The 20791-nt window shown below is 42.1% G+C and overlaps 1 protein-coding gene across 4 annotated transcripts in view; it reads right to left on the bottom strand.

Annotated features, from left to right (window-relative positions):
* Positions 1-17138, bottom strand: part of INSR (insulin receptor) — a 145884-nt gene extending 128746 nt beyond the window's left edge. For 2 of the 4 annotated variants that reach the window (XM_031956000.1, XM_031956066.1), the window contains exon 1: positions 16533-17137. In XM_031956000.1, the coding sequence (XP_031811860.1) occupies positions 16533-16620 (88 nt within the window). In that variant the 5' untranslated portion in view covers positions 16621-17137. Of the gene's footprint in view, positions 1-16532 lie in introns of all 4 variants that reach the window. The other 2 variants (XM_031956153.1, XM_031955938.1) reach the window with 2 other exon arrangements.
* Between the last annotated feature and the right edge of the window lie 3653 nt (positions 17139-20791).

The following is a 20791-nucleotide window of genomic DNA, read 5'->3' as shown; positions in this document are numbered from 1 at the left end:
GCCACCAACACAAAACAAAACACCTTGTTAATAAGAAGAGGGAGGGACGGCTCTGCCCAGTTTACAAAACTCTGGTCTTTTTTATTGAAGTAATTAAAGACAAGTCTACTGTTTTCATCTCCCTTTAAAACCAAACACCTGTTATCACCAATTCTCCACTGACTCACAGGACCTTCTCCTTGCCAACCACCTTTCCGGCTCCACCACTCAACAATTCAAGAGTCCCTATTGGACTAAATGTTGACATTTGCAAATAGGGCTCAGACCTGGGACTTCCTTCTGTGAAACAGTGAATAGCTCCTGTGTGCTGCTGTCATCCATATGTTCTACTCGAAGGGAGTATCAGCTGAAATATAGACCAGTCCCAGACCCAGAATGCTTCATGGGCTGTCCAACCAAAGCACTCTGGGAAGTACTCTTCCCTTCCTCCACCTCTTGGACCCTAAAGTAGCTTTCAGATATAAGGTCTTAGTTGAATTTAGCAATCACTTAAGTGTCTAGTAGGTATAAAGTGCAGAGTGCTGGGTATCTAGAATATGGAGAGAAAACCAAACCATCCTCTCCCTACAATGGTACTTGGACAGATGAACTGAAGGTTGGATCCCAATCTGAATCTTTCCATTTACTACCCATATAATCCTGAACAGGTAACTACAACTCTCTGATTTCCAATCTAAAGAATAAGGACAGTGGACTAAACTGCCCCTAAGGTCCCCTGTGGTTCTAAATCTATGATCTGTCAAGTTTACATTCTGTTGGAGAGGAGGAAAAAGGGGAGGCTATAAAATAGCCAGCTAAGTATAATACAAGACAGAGGATGTGGTTGGGAAGAAATGGAAGATCTCTGGCATCTAGGCATTTGATAAGTAACCATTTATCAAGCCTACTAATACTGGGAACATATTAGAAAGACATGTGAATTAGTCCCTGCCCTCAAGGAGTTTATATATTTTTTTGGTTTTGTGCTCTTAGGACAAGCACGGTGTCCAACCAGGGAAATTATTTTGTCCATATTTTGTATAGTTAAAATAAATCCAAGTAGGCTATTCCTGTTTGGGGAGAGGAATAGGAGAAAAGATGGCAGTCATTTTAGGAGAGGAAAATACTTGGTCAAGGTCACATAGCTTTTATGAGGCCAACTCTTAGACCTAGAACTCAAACCTAGAACATCCATATATGTTACTCTTTCTACACATCAAACTTCTTTGGATATAGAGCAATGAACATGGAAAAAACTGGAGTTCAAATCCTGCCTCAGATACATAACAGCTCTGAGATCCTGGATAAGGTATTTAACCACTCTCAGTTCCAGTTTTTTCATCTGTAAAATGGGGGGAGAAGGGGTAATAATAAACTCTACCTCCCAGGGTTAACATGAGGATCAAAGAAGATAATGATATAAAGTGCTTTGCAAACTTCAAATTACTATGTTAAGGTGATCTATTGTTATTACCACAAGTAATAGTATTCTATTTCAAGCCATTAGTGTTCTCTACAGGTAGAAAGGAAAGCACACTGGAAGGCTTCAGACAAAAAGTGGATGGTCACTTGGCAAGGATGAGAGAAGGCAGGGAACCACAGTGAGCTCTGGAGCTAGAGCCTCAAATATGGTACTAACAGAGTGACTCTGGGTAAATCATTTGCCTCCTTGGGCCTCAGTTTCCCTATCTTTAGATAATCTTTAGATATCTTTAGTAAGCTGGCTAAGACTACTAAATGATCTCTGAAGTCTTTTCCTACTCTAGGTCTACAGCCTTTTGTTGGAGAAGGGATTCTTTTTCAGGTAGGAATTGGCCTGGGCAGTCTCTGTGGTCCCTGCTTGTTTTGAAATTCTGTGAGTTCTGGGTTCAAATTGCAAATCTTTTAATTACATCCTGTGGAATGCTGGACAAGCCACACAGCTTCTCTCTGGGTCTCAGTTTCCTCACCTGAAAGATGAGAGGGTCTGACAGGAGAGCTGGTAAGGTCCCTTCCAGTTCTGGATTCTATGACCTGATGAAAGGAGCATTCCTAAAAGTGACAGTCCTGAAATACCAAGCGTGGCAAGATTCCATGTATACTGGCATGTGATTGTCTCACTGACGTACGTTACCAAATGGAAATATTTCTGAGCATGTGATCAAATGAGATCATAGGTGGGAAAGGGCTTTGTCACAGTAAAGCCCTGTGCAAATATTCAGGGAGGAGTTACTGTAAGTACCAGGAAGACCACGGGAGCCCAAGAAGGGTTTAGCTTCTCACAGGGCAGGAATAATCTAAGAGGCCATATGGGGCATGGAAAGAACACTGGATTTAGGGGCAGAGAATGGCGATCCAATTCTCAGCTCAACTATTCCTGGTCAATGTGTGACTTTCCAAAAGTCACTGAGTTGCTTCATCTTGTATCTGATCAGGTGCTCTAAACTATTCTCTTCTCTCTAGCCAGCCACCAGTCTTCCTTGGGCTTCTCCCCTGAACTACTGTGGAATTCTCCTAATTAGATTCCCTTTATTCAGGTCTTCCCCTTTCCAATTCAATCTTCTCACAGCTGCCAAAGTATTATTCTGAGATCACTCCCCCTGCTCAAGAAGCTTCAGAGGCCCCCTATTACCTTAGGGACAAATTACAAACTCTTCTGTGTGGATGAATCTGAAAGCTCTTCACAATCTGGCTCAATCTATTTCTCTAGAGTTAATTATATTACTTTCCTTCACACACCTAGAATATTCCAGACAAATGAGCCTGTGTATTGCTTCTCCCATCCCTGACATTCTTTGCCGCACCTTGCAAGCTGTCTCCCCCGAGTAATAACAACAACCCAAATTCATATAGTATTTTAATGTTTGTAAAGCACTCTATAAACAAGATCTCATGTGATCTTTTAACAACTCTGGGAAGTAGTGCTATTCTTACAGATGAAGAAACTGAGGCAAACAGCAGTTAAATGGCTTGCTCACATTTGCCCAACAAATCAAATCCACTCCCTCCTCATTTCCACATTTTTGATTCCCTAACTCCTTTCCCCAAGTGTCACCTCCTAAGAAAACTTATCCTGATCCATTTCTAGTGCTGGTGCCTTTCTCTCATTTTGCACTTATTTTGGATAATTTCCCTCTTGATTTTATGTGCATCCATATTTCCCCCCAGTGGAATGGAAGCTCCTTGAAGGCAGGTACTGTTTCATTTGTCTTTATATCCCCAGTGTTCAGCATAATGTTGGTGTTCAGTCAGTTTTCAGTCATATCCAACTCTTCGTGACTCCTTTTGGGGTTTTATTAGCAAAGATACTGGAGTGGTTTGCCATTTCCTTCTCCTTCTTCTACAGATGAGGAAACTGAAGCAAATTTGCGTAGGTTACCTGCTCGGGGTCACACAGCTAGGATAGGTCTGAGTGAGGAAATCAAGAAGATGAGTCCTCTATCCACCTCCTAGAAGCTCCCCTTGGTACAATGTAAGTACTTAAATGTCATTTTGTGACAAATAAAGGGATTAAGTGAGTGGGATGCTTTCTGAGCTCCTTTCCAGAGCTAGATCCTTTGGCATTAGCTGCCAATATGTACATCAATTCTTCAGTGTTAAAAACGAACTGGAGGGGAAAGCAGAGTGGAGAGCAGCAATTTAGTATCTAGGATCTCAACCTTTCAAAACTATGTGGAAGCTTAGAATTCATTTATCTCATTCAATCCCCCTTCCCAATCCTCATAGCCAAATGAGCAAGGCTAGCCACACCTTGGCGCTTGGAGAGCCCAGTCAATGTTGGGCAGACAAGGTGACACACCCAGAAACGCCTGCAAAATATTTTTCTCTTCTCACTCTTTGATAAACAAGTAGTATTTGAAAGCCCAGGGATTTCCACCCATCACAGCCCATATCCGCTTCTCTTATCAACTCCACAATGAGTGAGAAATATGGCCATCACACTGGCTTCCTAGTACCCTATAACAAAGGAAATAAAGTTATTGAGAGGTATAGAATAGCATGGAATACCTCAGAAAGAGAGGTATACATGGGAAAGAAAAAGAACACTGAATTAAAGAATGCTTTAAAGATAGTCTCATAGATCAACCAAATCATTTCCAATGGAGCAGTAATGAACTGAACCAGCTATGCCCAAAGAAAGAACTCTGGGATTACATTGAATTCCCAATCCCTATATTTATGCCCACCTGCATTTTTGATTTCCTTCACAAGCTAATTGTACAATATTTCAGAATCTGATTCCTTTTGTACAGCAAAATAACGGTTTGGTCATGTATACTTATTGTGTATCTAATTTATATTTTAATATATTTAACATCTAGTGGTCATCCTGCCATCTGGGGGAGGGGGTGGGGGAAGGAGGGGAAAAATTAGAACAAGAGGTTTGGCAATTGTTAATGCTGTAAAGTTACCCATACATATAACCTGTAAATAAAAGGCTATTAAATAAAAAATAAAATAAAAATAAATAAAAAAATAAAGATAGTCTCATAATTTCCAGCTATGTACAGTTATTTAATAAAATAGCTAGCATTTAGATTATACCTACTAAGCGATGATAGCTTAGAACATCGTAGAAGGCACTCAAAACCTGTTCCTGGAATGAGTGAAAGTCACAACCTGTTAGGATCTCAATTCTCTGTAAAGCTGTAAATGAAGAGGTTGAAATGGGTGGTCCCTTTCATTTTTTCAGCTCTACTATATTGTGTGAAGGGGCCTGGAAAACAGGAGTGAGCAGGAGCCAATTCCAAACAGTTTGCCCCATTCATGTTGACTGTAAAATGTTAAGTATGTATATTTATTATCTTGAAAATTGGTGAATGCACCAAATCAGGGCTGGCTTTATTGTTTCATTGATTGTCTAGACTTAAGAAAGAGATGGAGAAAATGTTTAAAATGCTGATTAAACTTAACCAAGTGTCTGTAGTGGGTACTTTCCCCACCCCTTACCCCCAGCCCGTTGTTAAACATATACCTACACAGTCCCCTGAGCACCAGGAGTAATTGTTGTCGTTTGCAGTAAATCAGGTTTTAAGGGGTCTGCTTTAATATCCTACTTTAAATTAGCAAATTATAATTTATGTAAATTGGTTGTTCCAAGTACTGAAAGAGATTTCAGTACAAATCTTCAAACATTTATTAAATGCTTCCATAACAAGGCACTGAAAGAAATCATATCCTCTGCCCTCAAGGCATTTATGATTAGAAAGATGAAACTGGTATGTAAATGAGAATAATAATACAAGGAAGAGTGACATAAGTCCAAGGGTAGTATTGATAAATGACAATCCATGTTTTATAGACTTTAAATTTTGCAAAGCTTTTTCCTGAGAATTAGATACTGCATGGATTATTCCCATTTCACAGGTGAGAAAACTGAGGTTCCCAGAAGGAATTTGCCCATGGTCACAAAGCTATTAAAATGGGACTGGAAAGCAAATACCACCATACCCCCAAACCTTAAGTCCAGGATTCTAACTACTGTTCTGTGGTGTCCCCCAAGTACAAAGGAGAAGTCCAGATAAAGTGCAAAGAACATTTTCAGTAGGGGTGAGAAGGCAAAGCTTCATGGGCCTGGGCCCTGAAGACAAGAGTAAATTGTAATCAATTGGGATAGGAAAGCAGCAGGAGCAAATTCACAGAAATGGGGCAGGGCAGCAGAAAAACAGAAGCAGGGAGTAGTGCACTTTGGCTGGCATCCAGAAGGAGTAAAGGGGACTAGACTGTGTTAAGGATAAACAGGTTGGAGCCAGATGATAAAGAGCCTTGAATGCAAGGATGAGGTAAAGCCCCAGCTGTAAGTGTTCAGTATGAATTTCTTGGATGATGCTGTGAAGGGTAGCTTGCAATAGAGAGCTACTGGAGACTGAGTGACCAGTTAGGAGATTTTCAAAACTCTTAAAGTAGTGTAATCATTCCCCTACTGTCCTGTTTATCCAATTACTTTATTAGACTAACGTGCCCCTGAGATTTGAACTGTTATTAGAACTCAGTCCCATTCAAGGGTCAAAATAAGAAAAAAAAATCCCAGTTAGCAAAAGTTCCAGGGAAATGTTTCTCTGATCCATTCATTTTAGCTTCTAGAAATGCTACCCTGAAAATAGAAACCTGGTAGAAAGCAAGGAAATCCCTGTGTGTTGGAAGCATTTTAGATATACATTTCTATACAGAGCCTGCCTTATACCCCATCATATTTCCCCAAGTCTTCCTCCCTCTCTCCCCTAACTCCAATTTTTCATCTGTTGTGCCTACCAAGAAGAGTGATCTTTGGACTGGAGAGAACAGAACAGAATGAACCAATAAAGAATTGATAGCTGGGGGTTGGTACAAAAGTGAGCATCTAGCTGCATTTGAAGGATATAAAAATACTAAGCCCAGCTAAATTAACTCTTTTAGTTCAAAAAGAATTAGCGAATTTGACTGGTAACTCATTGTCCATCATGGATATAACCTTTGAAAAATCATGAAGAATGGGAGAGGGAAAAAAAAGATAAAGATGTATATAATCCCAATTAAAAAAATAATATTAGAATCCACTCTTTAAGCTACGAGTGAGCTTGATCTTGGTTCCTGGCAAAATTCTAGAATGGATTATTAGAGGGATGGTTAGTGAACATCCAGAAAAGGAAGCAGTGATCCCAAAGAGTTAATATAACTTCACCAAGCACAAGTCAAGCCAAACTTTATTTCCTTATATAACAAGTTTACTCTCTTAATGACTTAAGGGAGTGTTGCAGTTTTTAGTGAAGCATTTGACAATTTTTCTTATGATATTTTTGTGAAAAAAATGGAAAGGTGAAGAGCAAGAATAAATGTCACAAGGAAAAGATGGGAGAGGACTAGCCAGACAACAGTTCTTCTAATTAATTCTCTAGAATTCTCTAAGTATACCATCATATCATCTAAAGAGTGATAGTTCCTCTTTGCCCAGTCTCATGCTTTTAATTTTCTTTTCTTCTCTTATTGCTAAAACTAACATATCTAGTACAATACTGAATAATAGAGGTGATAAGGGCTATCTGTGTTTCATTCCTAATCTTATTGGGAAAGCTTCTAGCTTATCTTCCTTACAGATAATGCTTTATAGCAGTGCTTTTAAAGAAAATCTGGGGTCTCGGTGGACACCCAAATCAATGAGTCAACCATGTGATATCAAGACCAAAAATCTAATATAGCCTTAGGCTGTATTGAGAGAAGAATTGGGTCCAGCACAACACCTGGCTCCTCAGTTTCCCTGAACCCACTGCCAAAGTTATTCTTTCTGAAATTTTGCTTTTAACACACAAAAAAACTAGAATTCCAGACAGAGAAAGGTCTTCAGAGAGCCTTTGAATTCAACTTCTCACCTGATATAGGAAATTCTTCAAGTGTAATCCTCACAAGAAATGATCTGATCTCTGATACCTTCAATGATAAGGAGCTCACTACTTACTGCTAGCAGTTACTGTTAGGAAGTGCTGGGGTCAAACTAAAAACTCTGCTTATGGGTAATCCTGTTCATTGATCATTGTACAAAATACTCTGATGCAATCATCATCATCATTGACATTTATATGCTATTTAAATATGCAAAGCATTTTACATATCTCATCATTGTGGATATATAGCCGTCTGTGTTTATGTGTCTTATCTCTCTATTAGGCTATGTGCTACAGGAGCAGGAACTGTCTTATCTAAACTTTCTGTTACATCTCTCCCCTAGAATAGAACAGGACTCTGAATTCAACAGGAGTCTAATAAATATCTGTCCTATTATTCCACTATAATCCTTCTATTTTGCCTGCGAGAGAAACAAAATCCCCTATTCAGGAATGTATCAGGTCATATCCACATTTTCCATCCTGGTATACAATGTCCACCCCTTTTATACAACCTTCTCCTATTGAAAACATTAATTCCTGTTCTACTCTGCTCCCAAATCCCCAGCAGGCTCACTCAGAGTTCCATCTCTGGACCTTTGTGGTCCTAGTATTCCCGTGCCAGGGACGCCCTGACTAGACTGATAAAAATCCAGCCATCTTTTTGGGCCCAGTACCCAAACTGGGGACACCTCCCTCTTCTTTCTTCTCCAGTTAAGGAGCATGTACACAATGGAAAGAATGCTGGATTTGGAGTCTGAAGACCTGATTTTAAATTTCAGCTCTGCCATTCATTACCTAATAAGGCTTTTAGACAAGACACTTCATCAGCTAGGGCCTCAGTTTCTCCATCTATAAAACAAAAGGAAGTGCTTGATGTAGAATAAGATCTTAATCAAAATTGTGGGAAAATGTATAGAAGAATTGCTCATATTTACCATATACTGGATTACTTGCTGTCCAGGAGAGGGGGGAGAGAGAAAAGGAGGGAAAAAATTTGGAGCACACGGTTTTGCAAGGGTGAATATTGAAAATTATCGATGTGTGTATGTGTGTGTGTGTGTATTATATAATATATATTTCCCCTGAGGCAATTGGAGTTAAGTGACTTGCCCAGGGTCACACAGCTAGGAAGTGTTCATTCAATCCCTCATTCAATCCCTGCTGCTGGACAGTTCTACTCCTTCCCTGCCTGCCCCCTCTGCAGTCCCTCCCCTACTTCTGAGAAACTGAGCCAGACTCCATAGTAGTATCTAAGTATCCTACATTGTGATACAAATTATAGATATTTGCCCTAGCAACAATCTTGTGGTTGACAGAACCAAGGAGTCACTATGGATAACACTGTTTCCATGGAGGAGCTTTCAGGGAATTCATCATTTAGTTTGGGGATCTTGTGGCCATGATGAGGGAGCATGATAGTAAATAGCAATAATTGGCACTTATATAGTGTTGTAAAGTTGACTACATTATCTTATGTGAGTCTTGAAACAATTAATGAGATATATATTTTAGATATTATCCCCATTTTACAGATGAGGATGTTGAGGTTCAGAAAATGAACCTCAAAAATGTGTTATCATTCTCATGATAACACAGATAATAAGCATCAAAGAAAAGATCTAGTTCTGCTTGATTCCAAGTGAGACACTCAGTCCACTTTATTATATTGCTTCTAACTCAGGGATTCTGAATCTTCTTTATGTTTTGAACCTCTTGGGTGATCAGTCTGTTGAAACCTATGAATTCCCTTCTGAGGATCAGATTTTTAAATGAATAAAATATACAGGATTTCCAAGAAAACTAATTATATCTCAAATAAATTAATCAAATTATTATTTTTTTTTTGCTAAAGGAAAAGATCATGAGCTGAATGGTTCTGTTCATTTGAAGGCTGAAGGAGAGGAGGGGGACAGAGAGGTAGGAGTCATTAGAGAGAAGAATCTTTGTCATCAGGCACCCAGCTATCAAGGATCCCAACCATCAGAAGTTCCCTAAAGGACCCATCTTACACATACAGAGAGAGAGAAATGTTGGGAGAAAGGGAGAGGAAGGGACAGAGAGGAAGGACCGAGAGAAACAAAGTTTTGTTTTATTTTTGGGTTTTAGCCTTTCTCTTTTTACCTAACAATGGCACACAGTAGGCATTTAATAAATGTTAGTTAACTGACTCATACACACAGAGTTTCTTTTATTTATTTTTTGGTCTTTGTATCACACTGGCACACAGTAGGTATTAAATAAATGCTATGTTAATTCATACACACACACATATACACAGTTTCTTATTTGTTTTTTGGTCTTTATATCCCATGCACTGCACAGGAGGCATTTAATAAATGCTGAGTTCACACACACACACACACACACACACACAGTATTTCTTTTGTTTGTTTTTTGGTCTTTGTATCCCCAGCACTAGCACCCAGTAGGCATTTAATAAATGCGTGCTCTCTCTCTCTCTTTCTCTCCTACACACACACACACACACACACACACACACACACACACACACACATGCATATGTCCCTTCAGTAGCAAAGAATTAGGTTTATCCATGATCTCAAGATTTTGGAGGCCAGGACTAACCAGCCAGCCACTGTTCGTCACCATGTTGTTATCACGGAACTCAACTGACATTATTTTAGGATAGATTTGATCTTCAAAACTGACTTTCCCAGCTAAAAACATGTTTGATGGACTGAGCTGAGGAACTCCCTCTTCTCTAGCTCCACCCTCTAGCCCAAGCCACGATGGAAGTTTCAGGCTTTTCATAAACCTCCCCACTCCACCCCCAAGCCTAGGCCCTACTTTAGCTCCGGTCCCACCAAGGACCCTTCACTAGCCCCCAGCTCTAAGCTGCCCTCTTCCTTTGTAGGCACCAGCTCCCCAGGGTGAGAACCTAGGGAGAAACAGAGGCAGGGCCAGGTTTCCAAGACCTTTTTTCCTGAATGACTTTATTCAAAATCCAAGAGTGATCAACTTTGTCAACACTTCCAGGAAAGAGGGGGGTAGGGTGGGAAAGAGGAGGCCCCTGCCTGGGAGCAGGGGTTCCTGAGTTTCTCAAAGTAGAAGGCGGGCCCCTGGGCTCCCTGGACAAACTAGTTTAACTGCAATACTGGAGAGGCTGCTTGAAGGAGCCAGACTCGATGTCAAAACTTAGTGCTCAAAATACTGTCTGGATTGGGAGAAATTTCTGGAACTTAAACTAGATTTACAGTAAATACCCTGCAGACAGTAAAGCTAAATGATTGAAAACCTGAAAAGTGGGAGAGAGAGGTTGTACCGGCTTGGACTAGACTTCAGAGAGAATGGATTAACAGAAAGAGGGCAAGATTTGCAGTCAGAAGACCTTAGATCAAATCCGAGCTTCTCCCTTTCAAACTGTCTGCACCTCAGTTTCCCCATCTGTAAAATGGGGATAACAGGCACCTACCTGTTGTTGAGAGGTTCAGTGAGACAATGCATGTAAAACACTGGGAACTGCTCAGCATCACTTAGGAGGGACAAAGCCACATTGTTCTCAAACGCAATTGTTCTTGCACAGTCAGAGCACATAACTTGTTCTGGGGGGAGGGGGACGGCTGCAAGGAGACTGCCCTGACTTTGCCCCCTGGGACCCAAATTGAAAGTTTCCCGATTGAGAAAACAGCCTCATTCAGTCTAAGAAGGAGAGAGGCTGCCGAAGAGTCTCTTATTACAATCCATTTCTCAACCCTTGGCAGGAGGCAGACAAAAATACTCACTCCCTGCTGGCCACACGGCAACGGACAGTCTGATAGACAGTCAAACGGACCCTGTTTGTTTTTTTTTAAATCTCTTGGCCTTTTCTGGCTTTACAGTTACACCCTGCTGACTCGCAGAGTCCCTCAAAGTCCTACATATCACAGACTTGTTTCATAGATCACAACTGCTCTGAGATTTTGAGTTTAAAGGGAATTCAGACATCACCCAGTCCAACTCCCTCCTTTTAACAGTGAGGACATGAAAACCCTGAGAAGTTATGTGACTTTCCCAGTCACACAAATATTAAGTAGTAACACTGGGATCTGAACCCAGGTCCTCGAACTGCCTTTTCCATTATATTCTCTGCCAGAGAGCCCTGTATCAACGGAGGAGGCCTCATTTCCAAGACCAGTCAAATACAAATGATAATGAGAAATTGAGTAGGAATGGCAGCAATGAAAGCTAAGTAGAAACACAAACTCCTAGAATTTTCATATCAAAAAAATTGGCCATCTAGGCCAGTTCTGTAATTCTGTAAGCCCAAATAATGTGAGGCTTGGACTCGAGGACCTCAGAGCTCAATCTTTACAATATGATATGGCGTGATATTTAACCACAGGTGCTCTCCACAATAACTCTGACAAGTCCTCATTCAGCTTCTGTCTGAATATCTCCCAAGCAACCTGGACCAATTGAGGATCGAGTGAATTGTGGGTCCTTCCTTCTACTGACCTAAACCCACTTCCCCAAAATGGTTACCTATTGCTTCTACTTCAGGGCTGCAAGTTCTCACGTTTTGGACAAAACCTGAGACACATTCTCCACTGCCAGACCTGAGTATCCCTGCATCCTTCTGCCTGCAAAACACAGCTTCTGGCTTGGTTCTTATTCATTCATCTGTCAAACATTTATTAATTCCCACTGTGTTCAGATCCCCAGGTAATCCACTAGGAGAGATACGAAATTTAAATAAAGTACAATCCCTGGAAGGGGTGTGTGTGTATGTGTGCTTGTATGTGTGTGTATGTGTATGATGTGTACATATGCATACTGTATATATGTATTTATGTATGTATGTGTATTGTATATATGTATGTAAACCGGTGTATGTGTGCACATATATACATGTGTGTATTGCTTGTATGTGTAAGTTGTATATTTATATGTATATATGTGTGTTGTGCATGCTAATCTATGTGTGCATGTGTGTATATATGTATGTGTTTATGTGTATATTATGTATGTGTATATGTATGTGAATTTATGTGTATGTATGTATTGTAATACGTGCATGTTGTATGCATGTATATAAATCGATGTGTATACACGTATCATGCATATGTGTGTAAATCTGTATTGCATATATACACATGTATATGTGATTGTCTATGTGTATAGATGTGTATTTATATGCATATGTATATAAACTTATGTGTACATATGTATTGTAATATGTACACATTGTGTATATGGATGTAAGTAGATGTACATGTGTGTATGAATGGGTATGTACATGTGCACGTGTGTGCTTGTATGTATATATGTATATGTGAATGTTGTATTATGTGTATATATGTGTGTATGTTGTATGAATAGGGTTGTGTGCACATATATGTATGTATATATGTGGATAGATAGATACTTAGAGTCTCCCCCAAAAAAATAATGCAAGCTTTCTCGAGTGCGGGAACTGTTTCCCTTTGTCTTTGTAGCCCATAGTAATCACTTAAATGGATTGAATTGGAGGTACCTTAGAAATCAATCGTTCTACTCCAAGTCTTTCATTTTCTTGCAGGGAAACTGAGGCCCCAAAGGGGGAATGACTTCACAAATGCAGTAAGAGGCAAGTAACCAGGTTGTCTCTGAATCCTGAGTTCTTTACCCTACAGCACACCACCTTAAGCTTGAAATCAGATCTGTTTGTAGATGTTTATAAACAGAATACAGAAGTCGGGGGATGGAGCAAAGGCAAGAGAGTTCTTTAACCTGTGCAACAGCTAAGTACCCAGTTAAGTGACATCTTAGTTTAAGAGTCATAAATCCAGTTTCAAATTGGCAATGAGCTAATTCCTAAGAGAATAAAACATGGGATTTTCCTCCAGGAGGCCTCTTAACAACAGAAGCCACAACATGCCTATTTCTTAAAATCAAACCTGATTGTGAAATGGGGGTTACCACAAACTGGATAAACCTAACCTGAATCTAGACTCTCTCCAAATTAATCATTCTGGTCCTCAGAGTCAGGAAAGTGCCAAGGCAGGGAAAGGAGATGGAAAAACATGAGGGACAAAAGGGAGGGGGAAGGAGGCAGGGGTGGGAAATGGAAAAAGGCAGAGTAAGAAAAATCTCAGAGTAGAGAAGGCCCCTCAGGGATCAGCAGCTAAAGAAAAGTCCCCACTATAATCCATCCAACAAGTGATCTTCCAGCCTCTGCTTAGAGACTACAGATAGAGAAACCTTACTACCTGTTGGTTAGGAAGTTTTTCAATATATGGAGCCTAAATGTACCTCTCTAACTCTCCTCCACTGCTGCTCATTCTTCCTTACAGGCCAAAGAAAACAAATCTAAGCCTTTCCCACTACATTTTGCTAATTCTTCAAATGCTAAATAACTGCTATCGTGTCTTTCCTCTCTTCCACTTTTCTCTGAAGTCCTCTTTTCTCCAGGCTTCTTCTCTCCCATTTTTTCCTCCCTGATAAATGCCTTAGTTGTTAAGGAAACCCAAACAGTTGGGTTATTCTGGATAATATGATAGGGGCTGGTTTTGAAGAATAAGCACCATATAGCTGGATACACATTTGTTAAGCACTTACCATGTGATGGTGAGCTCTCTACCCCACCTCCTGCAACCTACTCCATGTAATGAAGATTCTGTTAGAAATGTTTTTCCCCTTCCTGAAATCTGCTTCTCTACTCCCCTACACAAATTTTCCACACCACCTCAACAGAACTGTCATGATCATCAAAAGTTGCCTTTTTCTCTAATTTTCTAAGCCCACCCAGCTCCTGATCAAGCTCTTCTCTGAAGCTCTCCAGACTGCCACAGCTTTTCTACCTCCTCAGCTCCTACGACACTCACAATCTATACTTCTCGTTTGGTGACTAGCTTTTCCATCCTGGTTCCATTGGAGTCAATTCAGTAAGCATTGAAACAATACTAAAGAAATACCATGGTGAGCTAGAAGCAGTATTAGGTGCTGGGTATACAAAAGCAAAAACCAGTCACACTCATCTCAAGGAAGTCATGTTCTCCTAGGAGGGTACAACATGTGCACAGATAAATAAATACAAAGTATAAACAAATAATACAGAAGTCGTTTCTAGCGATAATGAGCACCACCAGTGGGAGGGGGGGAAAAGCAGAATTGGGAAAGATCATATGTAGAAGGTATTATCTGAGCTGTAGTTTGAAAAAAAAAAAAAAAAAAAAAAAACTAAGGATTCTACAAGGCAGAGCTGAGAAGGAAGTAAATTCCAGATCCTGGGGGCCAGTCCATGAAAAGACCCAAGACAGGAGATAGTTACCTTCCGCTGTGTTTGAGGACCTCTCATTGATTTATCAGCTTACTAAGCTCCTAGCTCTAGAGCTGAAAGACATCCCAGAGAGCAATTTCTCTAACCTTTTTGTTTTACAGATGAGGAAGATTAGGCCCTGGGTGGTTAAGTGAGATCGAACAAGTAGTAAACATCAGAGATGGAATGTGAACCCTTAGTCTTCAGACTTGGAAGTTCTGTGAAGCAAAGGATAGTGTCTTGATACTTGACAATTCCCAAATCCCAGCATGTGTGTTCTGGATGGAATAGTGAAGAAAAATGGCATCCCTCATTGTCCTGAAACCTGGAAGCTCCTCTTCCCCCTTAAATATTTCTCCCAGATTTAAAGATATGAATTTGCTATCACAGGAGCCTGAAAAAAAAAGACACCAGACCTCCTCTCCCCTTTCAGATAAATGTGAGCTCTCATCATTCTCAATAATAAAAATAATGATAGGGTGACGAATCTCATTTCAGTCAGGAGGGCCTTAAAAATTCCTCCGATAGCCCCTCTGTATCCCAGGGAGCAGCTGCTCCTTATTCACTATCTTCCTTGCTGTTAGATGTTCTTCTGTTACCTCAATGAGAAGCCAGAACTCCTGGAGCCAGGAGCTTAGGATGTAAAAGCACCTGTGAAGGCATTGACAGTCAGGTGCCCTCCCCTTCCCCCACCAGAGACAGAGCAAACAGACCCAAGAGCCAAAGTACTATCCAAGCAAGTCTTTCCATCTCATCTGAGTTTTTGCCCAGACATCTGCTGGAAGCCCTTCCCAGAGGTACTGTTCTACATCTATCCGAAAAACCAGGGGATGGAATATTGCAGGGGAAGACCCTGCTTTATGGACTGACCATCAGCCAGGGCAAGAAATTTTAAACAAGCCAAGAACAAAGCCAAAGTTCCTTTGTCAGGGTAAAGAATTAGCAGGTCATAGCAGATAGAGCAAAAAGGCTGGAGCAAAAATCAGACAGCTACACTTTGAAGGAACTGCACTGTATGTGACTCTTAGCAGGTCTCTGCTTTGCTGAGCCTCAGTTTCTCTTTCTGCACAATGAAGGATCTCTTTCCTGTGAGTCTATGGCTCCATGTGCCTCCTACAATATCAGAGCTGGATCGAGACCTTAGAGATCCTCCTGACCAACCCCTCATTTCATTCCAAACCAACTCTTCCCCTATAACTGACCCAGGCTGGGCCTCAGCCCCTCCCACAGCAGTTTGGAGTTGGAAGCAAACACAGACAAAACTGTGGAAGGCACAAAATGGGATGGGGATGGGGGTGGAGGGGGTGGGGAGATGGAAGCCTTGCTTTTCTCAGGACCACTGACTCAGAACCTGCCAGAGCCCACTCTGAGCAAAATCAGGACTATTTAAATGTAAAGTTAGACCTTCCTAAGAGCCTCAGCACCTACTCCTAGGGCAGACATTCCTGAGATTGAGGGGGGGGGGAAGAATTCTTCAGCAATTACTGGTCAATACCCCATAATCTGTGAGGTCAGAGAGGTGATGCTGGGGGAGGGGGGTTGGCAATACCCTGAGACCTGGACACTCAGGCCATAACTAGATTTTGCTCCAGGACACCCAGAAAGGGTAGGGGATGGAGAGAATCAGGAGGACAGAGTTGAGAGGGCCCCCAGGAGGAGCTCACTGAGGACAGGAGGGAAGGAAGCTGAGGTGGCCCAGGCTGAGCCATAGAACCCGAGGGATGTTGGATCTGCTTGAATCCTAAAGCAGGGGCAGACCTCCGTACTGGGGCCCCCCCAGAGAAACCTGGGGCTGAACTCTGCGAGGTCAGAGGCCAAGGTCAGCTCCCTGTGACCAGGCCGTGGCAATCTCAGCCTGCAGGACTGCACTGGGCTGGGGAAGAAAAGAGGGTCTTTCGGACTCCTGCTGCAATAGGGTCAAAATTAGGGCTCAGGGATCGAGACCCCTGGAACCCCCTGTACCAGAAGGTACTCACCTTCTCCAGAGATCAAGCCACACGAAGCGCTCAGCAGCAGCAGCAGTAACGGGGGCAGCCCGACAGTCAGCGGCCTCACGGCCCCCATGGCCCTGGGGACACAGACCGACTGACAGCCGGGGGGACGCGGCGGACCGGTGGGCGAGCGGTGGGTCAGAGGGCCCAGAGCGGGCGGGAGCAGGGGGCGGCGGGCTCCATCCCAGCCCGGGCGGGCAGGGCAGAGCGGGGCAGAGCAGGGCAGGGAAGGACAACGCGGACCCAGGCGGGCCGTACCGTCGGTCCTTTAAACGCCCCGCGCAGGAAATGTGGGTGGGGGGCTGCCCCTCCCGAGGGCGCGAGAGGGGCCCGGGAGGGGCGTGGGCAGGGGCCACCTCACGCCTCCCCTCCGCCTCCTTCCCCTCCTCCTCCTCCTCTTCAGCGCTGGCTGGGCCGAGTCCAGCAGCAGCCCCGCGCCCCGCCCGCGTGCCCGCCCCCTCCCCGGAGATCGCAGCCCCGGCCCAGGCCCCGTAACCCCCTGGCGGCTCGAGGCTGGACCGCGCGGCTCTGGATTGGGCACTGCACCCAGGCGAGCGGGCCTCGGCCGCGCACTGGGCCCCCCCCCCCCCAGGCCCCTGCTCTGGCCCTGTCCCCTCCTTCTTCTCGGCGGCCCCTTCCCCGCAGGCACCAGCACTCCCCGCTCCTTGCTTCTCGCTCCCCTCTCGAGTCTGGCCAGTAAACACAGCGGCCCCGTCAGCTGGGCTGGGCAGGCTCTGACCGGGACTCTGGAAAAGACGGCGCGGAGCGGGAGAGGGCTGGAAGGGAGGGCGCTGGGGACCCAGCGGCGCAGGGGCGGGGGAAAAGGGGAGGGGGAACTGGAGATGAAAGGGGCGGGGTGAGGTGGGGCGGGGCCAAAGGCGAGAGGAGGGGAGGAGGAAGAAGCCCCCGGAGAAGGAGAACTAGGGAGGAGAGGAGAAGGTGGGATGAAAGGAAAGTGCTTTACGACCTCCGATAACCTAAGGACTTTTCTGACTCTGGGTTCTAAAGACTGTCTCACTTCCCCTCTCCCCCCCCCTCCCCTGCCTCACTTTTGATGGTCTTTGTTCTAAAGTTCCTTCCAGCTCGACATTCTGCGTTCTAAAATTCATTCCCGCTTTGACATTCTGGGTCCCCAGGCCCTTTCTGTTCCCATTCTGTATTCTATGTTCTAAGGTCTCTCTCAGCTCACTCATTCTATATTCTAAGGTCCTTTCCAGTTATGCCATTCTGTGTTCTAAGAATCCTCCCAGTTCTTGACATTCTACGATCTAAGATTCCTCCTAGGTTTGATAGTCTACGTTCTCAGATCCCTTCTGTGTTCCAAGATTGCTTCCAGCTCTGAGATTGTATGTTCTATATGTTCTGGCTTTATCATTCTGGATGCCAATCCACCTTTCCCACCCACCCCCAATTCTTGACAGTCCATGATTTAAGCCTGTTCTCAAATCCCAGTTCAGTTGTTCCCATTCTTTGTTCTGTTCTATGATTGAATCTCACAAGAACTATAAGGATTATGAGGAAAAGATCCTTTATGTCCTTCCCCTTCTGCTGCTGAATTCCTACCTATCCTTTTAAAAATGTTTTATTTTAAACTTAAATACAAAATAAACAATGAAAAAATAGCTGCGTGCATAGCAGAACATAAGAAAAGATAGGAAAGGTAAAGCAATAGCTTTCCATTTCAAGAAAGCCCTTTAAAGTCTGACTCACAAAACTATCTCCTCCAGGAAGTCTTCCTTCATTTCCCTGAGGTAACATCCCCTCACATAAATATTTATTTCTAACCTCTCTAATCCACTTGCAACATTTACTATAGCTATCTAAATCCTAAGCTTCATGAGGAAATGGATGGTGCCTTATCCAGTTTGTATCTCCTTCAGTACTTAACACAGGGCTCTAAAAACAAAAGCGCTTCATAAATGTTAGACAAAATAATTGATTCAGCCTCTTGTTTATCAGCTCTCCGAGAAGGGAATTCTATTAGGAAGAGAGAACATGAGTTCATTATCCTCAACTTAATATATTTTCTAAAGACAGGAAAATATATTTGTCAGACAATGGCCATGAATGTGTTAGTGGTAAGTCAGGATCATGGAGTCATAAGTTCAGGCTACTGGGAAGGACATAGGTAGGGGCAGAGGGCAAGGTCACAGTGTCCAAGGAGTGATCAAGAAGAAGAGATTGTTTGAATTCAGAATTTAGAAGGAACTCAGCCAGAATCTGTATGAATGGTCTTGATCTCATTAAAGAATGGCAAGAAAATGTTCCCAAACATCTTTTTTATAAATTGAATCATCCCTGTTTGTGAGGAAAGTAGTGCATCTTTATCTAGACTCCAAGTCATAGGCTTTCAGAGGAAAGGGAGCCCCAAAGACCAAATAGTCTACCTTTCTTTGGACAGAGGAAGAAACTGAGCTTAACAGAGGGCAACACTCTGGCTACATCACATGGCGTGTCAATGGCAGAGCCCAGAGCACTATCAAAATAGGAATTTCTATTGGATTGATTATTTTCTTTAAAATAAATGCATATGTGCCGCATAGACTTTTTAACTCCAACTTCTATATAATTAGACACGGAGGAAGGTGTTCAAAAAGGGTAATGCAGAACCTCCTCAAATTACTAAAAGCTCCCTGTGGATTGGGATGTCAGATTTGATCAAGTACATTTCGGTAGATTTCCTGAGATCAGCAAATATTAAAAATAGTTCAATTGTCTTCTTACTTTCAATTTTATTAATCTCTGGAGAAATATTTTCAGAATTTCAAATTTGGTATTTAATTGGTGGAGTTAATTTTTTCTTTTTCTAGCTTTTATAGTTGCAAGCCCAATTCATTGATCTTCTCTTCCTCTATTTTATTCAAGTAAGCATCTAGAGACATAGAATTTCCCCTAAGAACTTCTTTGACTGCATCAGATAAATGTGGTATGTTGCCTCATTATTGTCATTCTCTTGAATGAAACTATCGATTATTTCTATGGTTTGTTGTTTCATCCATTCATTCTTTAGGATTAGATTATTTAGTTTCCAATTAATTTTTGCTCTCTTTCCCCCCAGCTCTTTATTACATGTAAATATTCTTGCTTCATGATCTGAAATGGATGCATTTACTATTTCTGCCTTTCTGCATTTGATTTTGAGGTTTTATGCCCTAATACGTGGTTGATTTTTGTGTGGTTTCCATGAACAACCAAGAAAAAAGAATATTCCTTTTTGTCCTAATTCAATTTTCCCCAGAGGTCTATCATACCTAACTTTTCTAAAATTCTATCTACCTCCTTAACTTCTTTCTTGTTTCAATTATTAAAAATAGAGGGAGATTGTAAGTGTAAGGATTAACCTAGAAAATTACACCACTCTTCACCTGAAGTAAGTAAAGAGATGCTACATTCAGAAACCTTAACTAGGTTAAGAACACACTAGGTATGAGCAAGACCTGGTCATATAAAAATGCAATTAATTAATGGTAGGTTTGGATTAACTCCTAGTTGATCAATTTAGGTATCTTTGAAATAATCATAATCATAAAGCAGCCAGCATTTACAAAAGAGCTTTGAGGTTTGCAAAGGCATTTTAAAGGTATTATCTGATTTTATCTTCACAATAAGTCTATGATGGAGTTATTATTTCCAGTTTACATTTGAGGTAACTGAAGCAGACAAAGTTCAAATGACTTGCCCAGGATCTATATGTAGCTTGTGGAAGTCTGAAGTGAGATCTGAATTCAGGTGTTCCTGACTATAGATAGTTGGATTATTATTATTCACCACAACACCCTGCTGTCTTAATAACCTTGAAAGCCACTGGATGAATTAAAGAGAAGTTAAGTCTGCTTTAGGGACTCGATGGTGCCCTGCATTCAGTAGAGCTTCTATAAAACCAGCAAGCACATTCAAATACTAGATTCCATCCTCATTGCCTTTCCACTCAAACTCCTAATAGAACTTCTAAGGAGAGGGAGAGGAATACAGACAGTGTTAGTTTCCTCCCCACTCCTCCCCCTTTAACCAGAAGACTTTTGTGAACTTTGGAAGACCAGAGGATTTGAACTTTAGTGTCCTAGAGAACAGCAGCTGACAGAATCAATGGTCTACATCAAGAACCCGGGATAGAGAAGATTTTTGGAGGAAAAGCAAAACTCAATGCTTTACAAATAGAAATGGGGCACCATACCTAAGGAAATGATTTGAGGACTCCAGCTAAAAAATTTCTAAGTTACCCTTGGCTATCTGTGTTCTCTAAA

The sequence above is a fragment of the Sarcophilus harrisii genome, chromosome 1, assembly GCF_902635505.1.
Source record: "Sarcophilus harrisii chromosome 1, mSarHar1.11, whole genome shotgun sequence".
Taxonomy (NCBI): domain Eukaryota; kingdom Metazoa; phylum Chordata; class Mammalia; order Dasyuromorphia; family Dasyuridae; genus Sarcophilus; species Sarcophilus harrisii.
Note: the sequence above shows the minus strand (reverse complement) of the source record. Positions and strands in the feature narration are given on the sequence as shown.